The sequence below is a fragment of the Glycine max genome, chromosome 12 (genome assembly GCF_000004515.6).
Source record: "Glycine max cultivar Williams 82 chromosome 12, Glycine_max_v4.0, whole genome shotgun sequence".
Classification (NCBI taxonomy): Eukaryota; Viridiplantae; Streptophyta; class Magnoliopsida; order Fabales; family Fabaceae; genus Glycine; species Glycine max.
The window spans coordinates 33,652,705-33,664,522 of NC_038248.2; the positions used below are offsets into that span (position 1 = coordinate 33,652,705).

The following is an 11,818-nucleotide window of genomic DNA, read 5'->3' on the forward strand; positions in this document are numbered from 1 at the left end:
TGTACGACAACTCCTTTGGTTTGGTTTAGTGTCAGGGTCTCGATCCAAGGAGAAGGAGGAGTGCAAAGGGTAGTTCGGTTTCAACTCGCATTTATGTTGAGATGGACGAAGAAGAAAATGAACGAAAAATTAAAAAAAATGTGGAATCTGTCGGCAACAAGGCCATGACAGAAATAATTGTCCCAACATACTTTTATCTTCGACTTTCCCTTGTACACATATTATTGTTTATGTATTTTATTTATGATGTAATGTATTCTTCTATAAATAAATTATTAAACAAAAAATATTATCATTTTTTAAAAAAATTAGATGACATAAACAAAAATATAATATTTAATAAAATAATAATATTAAAAGTTTTATTTATTTTATTAATGCAAAAATAATATTAAAAAAACAAGGCAATAATTTTTTTAAAAAAATTTTAACTAAAAAAGTTTAAAATTAAAAAAAAAAAAACACATCCTTGAAAAGTAGGGTTTTTCAATCCTGACTTAATACAAACCAGGTGAAGATTTAAGTTTTAAAGTGATGTAGATTCATAATAAAGAGGAGAGAGAATGTAGAGTTTGAGGGGGAAAAAAACATATACATCCCATCATAGTACATGACAATGGAAAAACATGATTAATGCTTTTTTTTTCTTTTTGAAATGACAACATAGTAGTTTCTAAAAATGTAGTAGTGATTCGATTACTTATTACTTATAAAGCTTGAAAAAGACTATGGCTTATTTGATGAAGTTAACTATAACAGTATACTGCACAGATGATCCACTTTTAACAATCTGTGGAGCAATTCAATAGTACACTTTTTTTTTTGGAATAAATAGCACACATTGTTTGTGCGTATAAATATACCTTTAAAATCAATATTAAAGATAATTTATTTTGATTTTGTCTTGTCCTTAAAAACATAATAAATTACGTAGTTTTTTTCTTCTTTTTCTAACCATATAATTTTGTCCTATTTAAGAAGAGGAAGTAATCCTGAGCTGTTGATGATGGTAATAATTGAGAATGAAGGAGGAGAAAAGGTAGAAACATAAAAAAAAAATTGAAATTTGAAGAAAGGTTGATTGGGTGAGGATCTATGCCACGTAACATGACGTAGAAAGTGAAAAAGACTTACATTCTTACCTACGAGGGAGCTACTGTCTAAAACACAGAAGTAGAGAGAGAGAGGTTGTTCTGTTCAAGTTTAAAGTTTCAACTTTCCAACAACAAACGAATTCCGCACACATAACATAACACATTCTCTTTCTTTGTAGATCCCACTCAAATCAGGACCCATCCGTCAGCATCTGAGAGAGAACCCCACAAACACAAAGAGAATATCTGTCTCAAGTCTCAACTAAACTCAGCTCAGTGAAGAATGCGAAAGAGCAATGAGGAATCTTCGAATCTGAGTCTGAGGAAGCCACCCTTGAAGAGGAGCAAGACAATTCCGAATCCAAAACACACAGCCTCTGCCCCCCATTTCTCTGTCTCTGTCTCTGACTCCGACGAGCAATGGAACTACCCTTCTTTCCTTGGCACCACCACCAAGAAAAAAAAACCATCTTTCAAACCCCACAACCTCAACCTTTCCAAACCCTCACTTGTTCCACCACCACCACCACCTCCTCCTCCTCCTCCTCCCACTTCCTCCTCTCCACTCTCTTCCCAAGTCACCAGACCTCAACACCATCAGCGCACTCCGATCTTGTATCTGGTTACTTACTTACTTGGTTATATATACTCTGTCTGTTTTTATACTTTTGCAATTAGATTCTCTCACCAAGCCAAAACTACTTATGCTATGTTCTACAAAAGGGTATCAACATTTTTGTGAGACATAGTTCCTGTTTGGCTTTTCTGTCTATCATTACTTACTCTTTTGCCATTATCATCGTTAAGTAAGATCCCTTTTGTTTGCTTTGTTCTACGAGATGAGATAATTTCTTTGAATACTTCATTCTGAGTCATCTGAACCTTTCCTTTTTTGTTGCAGCTTTTTATTACTTCTATTGTTTTTGTACCTCATTCCGCGTATCTACAATATAGGCTCACAAAACTGGAGGTAAGCTTGTAATTCAAGAAATTAATTTGGTGATTAACTTCTTGTTTATGTTGGATAGAATCTTTATCAATTTCTTTGGTTGCAGGATGAGAAACTTAACCTGTGCTGCCAAATTGATTTTTGTCCTGGCAATGAAAGGACATCTATAGAAAAAGTTGATGCTTCATTTTCTTATATCCTGAACGCTGACAGTAGAACAGTTGCTTTGTATATTGTGGTGGTCACCCTTATTTTGCCTTTTGTGTTGTACAAATATCTTGATTACCTTCCTCAAATAATAAATTTCTTGAGGAGAACAAACAATAATAAGGAGGATGTACCGTTGAAGAAGAGAGTTGCTTATATAGTGGATGTGTTTTTCTCCGTATATCCTTATGCAAAGCTGCTTGCCCTTCTCTTTGCAACTCTATTTCTTATAGGCTTTGGTGGTTTAGCATTGTATGCGGTGACTGGTGGTAGCTTTGCTGAAGCACTTTGGCATTCTTGGACTTATGTAGCTGACTCAGGAAATCATGCCGAAACAGAAGGAACCGGGCAGAGGATTGTCTCTGTGTCAATTAGTTCAGGTGGTATGCTAATATTTGCTATGATGCTTGGGCTAGTTTCAGACGCTATATCAGAGAAGGTAGATTCTCTCAGAAAAGGGAAGAGTGAAGTGATTGAAAAAAACCACATACTCATTCTTGGGTGGAGTGACAAATTGGTAATCTCCTCGTCAGTTCCCAATGAACTGTTTTGAGTTTTTGATATTTCACATGGAATATGATGTTGACTGTCATGTTGGGGAATTTGTTTTTTCTGGTAGTTAATCTGTATGAGTTCTGTGCATCTGATTGCGTCAATTATTTTTCTTCACAAGAAGAAAAGAGGCTGATAAGTGATATTTAATTGCAGGGTTCACTTTTGAAGCAGCTAGCAATAGCAAATAAGAGTGTTGGTGGTGGTGTTATTGTGGTGCTTGCAGAAAAAGAAAAGGAGGAAATGGAAATGGATATAGCAAAGCTGGAATTTGATTTCATGGGGACATCCGTTATCTGTCGAAGTGGCAGTCCTCTTATACTGGCTGACCTAAAGAAGGTATTGATGGGGGTATCTTTGACAATTTGTTCTACTTTCAGGGGAAAGGATACCTTTTTTTATAATCTCTGCGATGTGAATCATATTATGTAGAGAATAGGTTTTTAGTTGTTTACCTATTTTCTATGTTCTCAAATTTGATTATTATTTATTCACAGGTTTCAGTTTCTAAGGCACGTGCAATCATTGTATTAGCTTCAGATGAAAATGCAGATCAGGTCATTTACCTAATTCATTACTCCTTTGTTAATTGTTATTGTTGTCTAACTCTTCCTGAGAAACTTCTCATGGTCAATGTTTTTCTCAAATCTCTATCTCCAGAGTGATGCACGTGCTTTGAGAGTTGTTCTTAGCCTAACAGGTGTAAGGGAGGGCTTAGGGGGTCATGTTGTTGTGGAGATGAGTGACCTTGACAACGAACCTCTAGTGAAACTTGTTGGTGGAGAACTCATTGAAACAGTTGTTGCACATGATGTAATTGGACGTTTGATGATTCAGTGCGCTCTACAGCCTGGCCTTGCACAGGTTTGTCAGATAACTCAATCCTTCTAGTAAGCATTACTGAAATTGAGAGATGATATCTTCCACCCACCCTCATGAGGTGTTGCTCCCCTTTTCTTCATGTATTTTTAGTGTTTACAATAGCTGGTGTGTGCTTACTAAGTCACATATAGAATGCCACGTAAACCCTGACTCTTACTAGATGAATTTCTTTCTGCGTGAACTGTTTTCAATCATAATATAAAGTCCACTATCTAGATACAGAAACTGACTACCACTTATAGTGTCTCAAACTTTATGGACTTTATCACTCCTCTGTTGTATTTGGTTTCCATGTACCTGCCCTTGGTGTGACTCAGTGTTCCCTCTATTGGCCAGATATGGGAGGATATTTTGGGATTTGAGAATGCCGAGTTTTACATCAAAAGGTGGCCTGAACTGGATGGTCTCTTTTTCAAAGACGTATTAATTTCATTTCCGGATGCAATACCTATTGGAGTTAAGGTTGCTGCAGATGGGGGCAAGATTATCATAAATCCAGATGATAGCTATGTTCTGAGAGATGGGGATGAAGTCCTTGTCATAGCTGAGGATGATGACACTTATGCTCCAGGTCTTCTTCCAGAGGTTATCTTTCTGTTCTCTTGCTGAACTGGGTCTATACTTTATTGGAAAATATGCTGATTTGGTGCTTAGAATCTAGTATATGTTGCACATTGTCTTGGATTTATAAATTAATGATAGTAGGTGACTCATGATAAATTTCAGTAGTCAGAAACGCATGCACACACACGTCTATATATGTGTGGTGCATGTGTATTACATGCTTTTTAATGTTAAATACTTTGTACAGGTATGTAAGGGACTTTGCCCATGGATACGTGATCCACCTAAATATCCTGAGAAGATATTATTTTGTGGCTGGCGCCGTGATATTGATGATATGATCATGGTAATTCTCTAAATTGCATACGCTATATTATGGTCTTATGTGACCTTACTTTTTTTACAAGTGACACTAGTATTATGCACTATCCTATTGATGTCCCCACATGGCCACACCCTTTGGTTGTGGTATTATTCTCAGCTCTGGTGGCCATGCCTTGGCCACAAGGGGCCTCCTGTGGGTTTCAAATCCCTGCAAGCTGGTGGGTTTTTTTTTTTTCAATCATTCAGAAAGATTAAACAGAAACAGGAAACAAGAAGCTAACAAACTAAGTTTGCCCTCTAGGGGTCCCAATGACAAAAGCTTCAACTAAAAGAGTAAACTTAATAGCAGGTGGACAATGGTCCCAAACAGTGAGAGGAGAATCCAGGGTGCCTCCAACTTTAGCTAATCAATCCACACATTAGTTCCCCTCCCTATAAGTATTGATAAAAGAAAGGGATCAAGCTTGACGACGAAGAGCTTCGATCTTCTGAATAAGAGGAGCATAAGGGTGCGTTGAGTTGATGCCTTTCATGATTAAATCCAATGCAACCTTGGAATCGGATTCACAAACGATGGTTTTGTAACCCAAATTCCAAGCCAAATTCATACCAAAATAGATTGCAAGGAGCTCAGCATTCAAGCTAGTAGTGTAACCACAGCTTCCAGAATAACCAGTGATCCAGTTGCCATGCTGATCCCCGTTGATACCACCAAATCCAGCATTAACAGGGTTGCCTATGGAGGTTCCGTCAGTGTTCATATCTTCATTATCCATAGCCATCTTTCCCAACTAAATTTTTTATCTTAATTGTGTTAACAGGTTTATGGAGTCAATTTCCAGAATCTAGGGGCCTGTTTGATTCTTTTTTTTTTTAAACAAAAAATTATTTCATAGAACTATTTCAGACTAAAAATATCCAAAAACCTGTTTTATGAATATTGTTTTGAAAATTAAATTCTGAAAACTTACATATGCTCTCTGACTGCAGTGGAGGTCAGGGTGGTGATGGTGGTTCAAAGTGAGAGTAGGGAATCCTCGAATATAGGTTAAAGGAAACAAAACATATGTGTTCCTAATTTTCTACTCCAAAAACAGGTTGTGGAGAATAAGTTTTCAAAACACAGTTAAAAAATAGACAGGCTGGTTTTTTGGTATAATTTAAAACATGGATACAGATATACATCAAGGGTTATTTCATTTGTGACCCCAAAGTAATTACCAAACTTAAAAATGAAGCTTTATTGTATTTCTGACTTCTTGTACAACCAATCATACTCTATCGTAGTGAAGCTTAGATTTTAACGGGGCAACAAAAGAAAAAAGAGAGACTAGGTAACGTGAACATTAAAAAGAATTTATCTTTAGTTAAAAATAACCTTATATCATGATATACATTATTTATTGTAAATTTAAAATATAATTTATATGTTCAAAGATTTATTTCTAATTTAATTATAAAATAATTTATATATTAAAAAATATTTATTTATTATAAATTTTAATTGTAAAATATTTAGCTAAAATACTAGTTAGGTTTAGTGTGTTGATTATGAAAACATCAGAACGACACCTTTGTTACAATAACAATGAAGATATGCGCAGAAACTACATCCAATAATCTCTACTTTAATGCATTGGATTTATTGTCTTTCAACTAAGAAGAAACAACATCTATTAATGCCTTCTGGTCTAATTAATTAGGTTTAACGTATTGATTTACAGTTGTTTATTGAAACATCAGAAATTCTCCAAAAAAAAAATGGAAACATCAGAATGACAATAATAGTGAAGATATATGCAGAAACTGCATCCAGTAATCTCTATTGTTCTAATTATTTGAGTTTTAATGTATTGAATTACAATTGTTTATGGAAATGTCAGAATCAGAACGACACTTTTATGACAATAACAATGAAGATATATGCATAAACGACATTGTGTATTAGTTGTGCATATGCCTTGAATTATGCTCTTCACCCCTCTGGATGGGATTCTGTGGTAATTGTAAATAGTCAAATAGCTTTAATCTAATAGATCCATCTCCAACTAATATGCAACTTGACTCTAGCTTCATTATCCTCTAAGATTTCCTTAATCATTGTTGTTTCATAGGTTTTAGAGGCACTCTTGGCTCCTGGTTCAGAACTTTGGATGTTCAATGAGGTTCCAGAAAAGGAAAGAGAGAAGAAGCTTGTTGATGGTGGACTTGATGTCTCTGAGCTAGAGAACATAAAACTTGTCCATAGGGAGGGTAATGCTGTGATTAGGCGGCACCTGGAGGGTCTTCCATTGGAGACTTTTGATTCTGTAAGTTTTGAATCTTTTTCTCTTCATATTTATAGCATTTCAGGTTTGAAATGAATCGGTGTGTCTTGAGGAAGGAATCCTCTAGCACTTATGCACCATGTGAATATTAAGAGGCTGGTGTCATAACATAAATAACCAAAAGGTAAAGCTGAACTTTAATAGATGATCAGATTTATGCAAATTAATTCAATCAGAATTTTGGATAACTGATTGAGTATGCTTCTATCTCATTGTTATAATCTTAGCAATATCCTTCCTCCTTTCAAGAATAGAAAAAATGATTTGATTAGAATGATTTCCACCACATGGTTGGTAGATGGGATAAAATATCCATGCTGTCAAAAAATAATTATGAGCAACACAAAAGCCTTATCTCACTAGGTGAGAAATTGCCAAATATGGCAAGCTTATCTTACATTTTCCACTTTTTGTCCCAAGATCTTTCTAAAACTCTGCAAAAGCTTTAGATCGTGTTTCACTAACATTTCTCCTTGTCTCATTTCTAGCATTCTAATACCTTGCTCAATTTTCAACATTATTGTACCCAAGTAAAATTATGAGCAAAGTGTTGAAATAGGATTAAGTGTAACAAAATATCTCTAGATTAAAGGCTGTCAAGCTAAGTAAATTAAAATTTTCTTCAACTGTATACTAACTCTAAGAGGACAGATCCTTATTCTTGCAGATGAGTCAGTGGAGGACTCTGTTGCTCACTCTGATTCAAGGTCTCTAGCTACCCTTCTACTCATTCGCGATATACAGGTATCCAGTTTTGTTGCATTTCAAATTAAGGTTATTATGTTCACATCACTGACTATTGTGAATTGAACTTCTAACACTCCCCCTCCCATTTTTTTGTAGTCAAGACGTCTACCATACAGAGACACAAAATCAACTTCTCTGAGGTTATCTGGGTTCTCTCACAACTCTTGGATCCGTGAAATGCAGCAAGCTTCAGATAAATCAATTATAATTAGTGAAATTTTAGATTCTAGGACTAGAAATCTAGTGTCTGTGTCCAGAATCAGTGATTATGTGTTATCTAATGAGCTGGTAAGCATGGCACTAGCTATGGTGGCTGAAGACAAGCAAATTAACCGTGTTCTTGAGGAATTATTTGCAGAGGAGGTATCTATCATTTGAACTTATTATTGCTTTCTCTCATGATATTGGTATTGATATAGATTTCTGTTGAATTCAAATTCCATTTGGATCATTTAATTCTCTAATTTCTAAATTTGTAGTGTAGCAAAAAAGATTTTCATTTACGGTTTTGGATTACAAGATCAAAATAACATATATGTTGGAACTTTTGTTCACTTATGGCAGGGGAACGAGATGTGCATTAAACCAGCAGAGTTCTATTTATTTGACCAGGAAGAACTGTGCTTTTACAATATAATGATTAGGGGTCGTACAAGAAAGGAGATTGTTATCGGCTATCGCCTGGCTAACCAAGATCGAGCTATTATCAACCCTTCAGAAAAGTCAGTGCCAAGAAAATGGTCCCTTGGTGATGTTTTTGTTGTTATTGCCAAAGGAGATTGACTAAAAAGGGAATAGTAAGTCCTGATGATGATCATTTCATGGTTTGGTAACTTTGGCTATACTGATGAACCCTGTGATGACCCTCGTCTCAAACTTGCCCAAGGTACTAGCTGGGAATTTGGAGCTGAGATTTTGCCCGTTCCATGATTCTTGAAGTTATTGTTTAATCTCTTTATTAATGTGGAATATTATATTTAAATTTATAACGTTATTGCAACTTGTAAAATAATCTTTCACATACAAACGATAGGTAACTGGGAAGGAGTTCAAGTGGTGTAGGGTAACTCTTAACATATGTAGAAACAAACTATGAACCCATTGCTCAATGATAAACAAAGATTTTGCTCTAATTGGAAGTGATATAATTTACTCTTACACTTTTTATTTCCCCTCTTCTCTCGTCGGACAAAAAGGCTTTTACAAATATTTTTTTTTACAAAAAGCTTTAATTATATTGAAATCTTCAACATATCCATCACGAAATTGTCCATCATCAGCATAGACATAGATTCTTCTGCAAAGCAATTAATCTTGAATGTAGCTTCTCCTCCGAGCTGCTTTAGAGGGCAGGAAGAAATTGGAAGCACAGGAAGATTTTGGCAGTTGCATATTTCTATCATATATCCATCTGGGTCATGAAAGAACAGCTGATCAACTTTAATTCCACCTTCTTCCACAACTGCTGTCACATACTCAATCTTCATTGCATCCAGTTTCTGCATTATAACTTTCATGTCTGAGCATTGAAACGATATATGATTTTCTTTTGGGTTGATCTCTCTTTTTTTCACCGGAACCTTTTCTGACTCCAACAGGTGAATGCCAATGCCATAATTGAATAACCTAATTAAACAACATTCATTCGTCTCGTTACTTTAGTTTAGTTTACAAATGGACCAATTAATAAGCAAGCTTCTTACCTACTAGGGATAAGGGTAATGATATGTACAACTATATATCATAAATATTTAATATTTTTGTTTCATGTGTCCACCAATGTATGCATCTAATACTAATTATTAGTTTAGACAGCTGGATGAGAAGAGTAGGTGTGGAACACGTGATGGAAGAAATGACAGATGAGAAAATTCGAGAGCAGGGCCCCTCAGATTTAATTCGTGAGAGGCGAGACAAATTTTTGCATAATGGATAAGATGAAAATCTTTGTGTGAAAATGTATGAAGCACCGATACAGACACCGAACATGACACGGACACGTGAACATCTGTAATGTCCAAAATATAGAATATAATATGGGTGTCGTGTCGGTGTCGGACATTGACACAGACACGTGTCAGACACCAAATACGACAAGGAACTCAAGTGTCCGTGATGAAAATTAAAAAAAAAAATAATCACAATTATTTGCGAATTTGAGGTGTCAGTAAGTGGGCACTTGACAATAGTTACGTACCCGTATAAGCCATACAACTTATTAATCAGTGTGGCACGGCATGGCCCCAAATCTATTGATAAAATTTGATCGATCGCCATCATTATTAAACCTATGGGCCATAATGCTATATTACATAATTTTAGGGTTAAATTTGTAAATTTAATATTTTATGAAAAGGTTCTTGATTGTGAAAGTGCCGAAGACTTTATATATGACAACAAAATTAAAACCTAAAATTTTGTTCAAAATACTTAAACCCCGAATACTTAATATTAAAATAAATGGACCTGTCTTCATTAATAATTATAATAATAGGCTGCGTGATTTGTAAGAAACTTTTTTAAGAAAAAAAAAAATAAACAGTGGCACATGTAGGGCACACGAGTATGTATTATTGACAGTGATTTGTAAGATGTATTTCCCTAGCTCAATTTTTCTTTTAAAATAAACACACTCAATGGTACGTACATCAGGTACATGAGTATGTACTCTTGGCTAAGTAAATAATGTACGAATATAAAAGAAAATTTGCCAGCGTGAGACATAAATATATATATATATATATATATAAAGTGTCGGTGCAAAAGTTTTACCTAGTATAACAAAAATTAAATGTCAATCAATTAAAAAAAAATTAAGACAGTTATTATAATATATATATATATATATATATATATATATATATATATATATATAATTTGGTATCTATGCATAAATTATTTATTATTAATTTTAATCAAGACAGGTTTCTTACATTTTTTTTATAAAACCTTTTTAAAAGTGTTTCTTTTCTAAAAAAACTAAACAATTATATAATGTTTTTTTTTTTTTGTAAGTTCTTAACCGGGTATTCTCACAAACATAACATGGTGGAACTAACCCTCAAATTAGAACAATGAATAAGTGAAAGGATAAAATCATCTACAAATACTTGCCAGTAGTGGAACTAGAAACATTAACAATTTAACATATTTGCTTTTAAAAAAAAAAACAATTTAACAGTATACTTGATAAATGGCAGGTAATATAAAGCAACTAAAGCTCAAAATTTTAAACTTAGCATCAATAAAAAATATTTATTATTAATTTTTTTAAAATAAAAAAAATGTTATATACGTAAGCAAAAAGATTCGACATATCATTTTTTATTTAAGGTAAAACAAAAATTTCTTTCGGATTTTACTTATAGCCTCATTTACTGTTGTTGGCCGTGATAAACGGTGAAGTTGAAATTAGATGGGATTACATTTTTTTTAAAGCTAGAAAATCATCTTTTAGTAAAATCTCTTCTTTCGATTATATTTTTTTTTATTCATAAAATTTAAGTTTAAAACCTTAAAAGATGAAGTTTGGTAGCACTCTGAACAACAACCAACAAGTTGCTGGTAGATGTGTCAAATTAAAAGTGTAATATTTCCACTCATTATTCTTGTAGTCCTTGCATTTTCACTTATATGAAAGCATCTTAAGGAAAGTGCCAAGCGACTGGAGAAGTTAAGCAAATGGCAGATAATTTGTTTCATGTAGCTTTTCTTGGTGAATATACATATCATATTCATAGGATCCACCATCTAAAAGAACTTTTGAAAACATGTAAGGTAGTAGTAGCTAGAAAATGAAAGATCTAGCAAGTAGTAGTTGAGAATGAGAACTTACCAGGCCCCTTCAAATTTGAAAGAAGATGGCCTCTTGATGAGCAAAAATCCAAGGACATCCTCATAGAATTTCACTGACTCACTCACACTCTTACATACAAAAGAAACGTGGTTTAGTGAAAGCAAAGGTAGAGGTGTCTCTGCCAGTTCCATTTTTTCCATCGCAAAGCAATGCCTAACTAAGGAAATTCGTGTGTGTAATTGTGTTGTGTTGTGTTGTGTTGTGGTTGGAGCAACCAACCTTATACACTGAGCTTATATAAAGGCAGAATTGAAGCTTAGAGGGTTACTTTACAGATAAACGAAGAAAGAGATCGCTTATCTGTTCACACCTCATC

The 11,818-nt window shown here is 34.3% G+C and overlaps 2 protein-coding genes across 4 annotated transcripts; one reads left to right on the forward strand and one right to left on the reverse strand.

Moving 5' to 3' along the window:
* Positions 1–1,177: 1,177 nt before the first annotated feature.
* Positions 1,178–8,779, forward strand: LOC732614 (probable ion channel SYM8). 3 transcript variants are annotated; one of them, XM_003539342.5, is made up of 12 exons: positions 1,180–1,716; positions 1,996–2,064; positions 2,150–2,767; positions 2,959–3,141; positions 3,300–3,359; positions 3,463–3,666; positions 4,021–4,269; positions 4,496–4,594; positions 6,687–6,881; positions 7,551–7,643; positions 7,743–8,009; positions 8,211–8,779. In XM_003539342.5, exons 1-12 carry the CDS (start codon positions 1,378–1,380, stop codon positions 8,427–8,429), a joined length of 2,595 nt encoding a protein of 864 aa, XP_003539390.1. In that variant the 5' UTR covers positions 1,180–1,377; the 3' UTR covers positions 8,430–8,779. The 3 variants fall into 3 exon arrangements, with proteins under 3 accessions (XP_014620460.1, XP_003539390.1, XP_006592665.1); XM_006592602.4 differs by having other exon boundaries at positions 1,377–1,709; XM_014764974.3 differs by lacking the exon at positions 8,211–8,779 and having other exon boundaries at positions 1,178–1,716; positions 7,567–7,643; positions 7,743–7,884.
* Positions 8,725–11,818, reverse strand: GLYI-17 (putative lactoylglutathione lyase). The gene is made up of 2 exons (NM_001249653.2): positions 11,482–11,818; positions 8,725–9,272 (listed from the first exon to the last, which is right to left on the reverse strand). The coding sequence occupies exons 1-2, from the start codon at positions 11,640–11,642 to the stop codon at positions 8,879–8,881; spliced, it is 555 nt and encodes a 184-aa protein (NP_001236582.2). The 5' UTR covers positions 11,643–11,818; the 3' UTR covers positions 8,725–8,878.

Coding starts and splice junctions, on each gene's coding strand:
- LOC732614 (XM_003539342.5), top strand. CDS start 1,378: ATGCGAAAGAGCAATGAGGAATCTTCGAATCTGAGTCTGAGGAAGCCA. Junction 1,717..1,995: donor GCACTCCGATCTTGTATCTG/GTTACTTACTTA, acceptor TTTTTGTTGCAG/CTTTTTATTACTTCTATTGT. Junction 6,882..7,550: donor CATTGGAGACTTTTGATTCT/GTAAGTTTTGAA, acceptor CTAAGAGGACAG/ATCCTTATTCTTGCAGATGA.
- GLYI-17 (NM_001249653.2), bottom strand. CDS start 11,642: ATGGAAAAAATGGAACTGGCAGAGACACCTCTACCTTTGCTTTCACTA. Junction 9,273..11,481: donor TTCAAATTTGAAGGGGCCTG/GTAAGTTCTCAT, acceptor TTGTTTAATTAG/GTTATTCAATTATGGCATTG.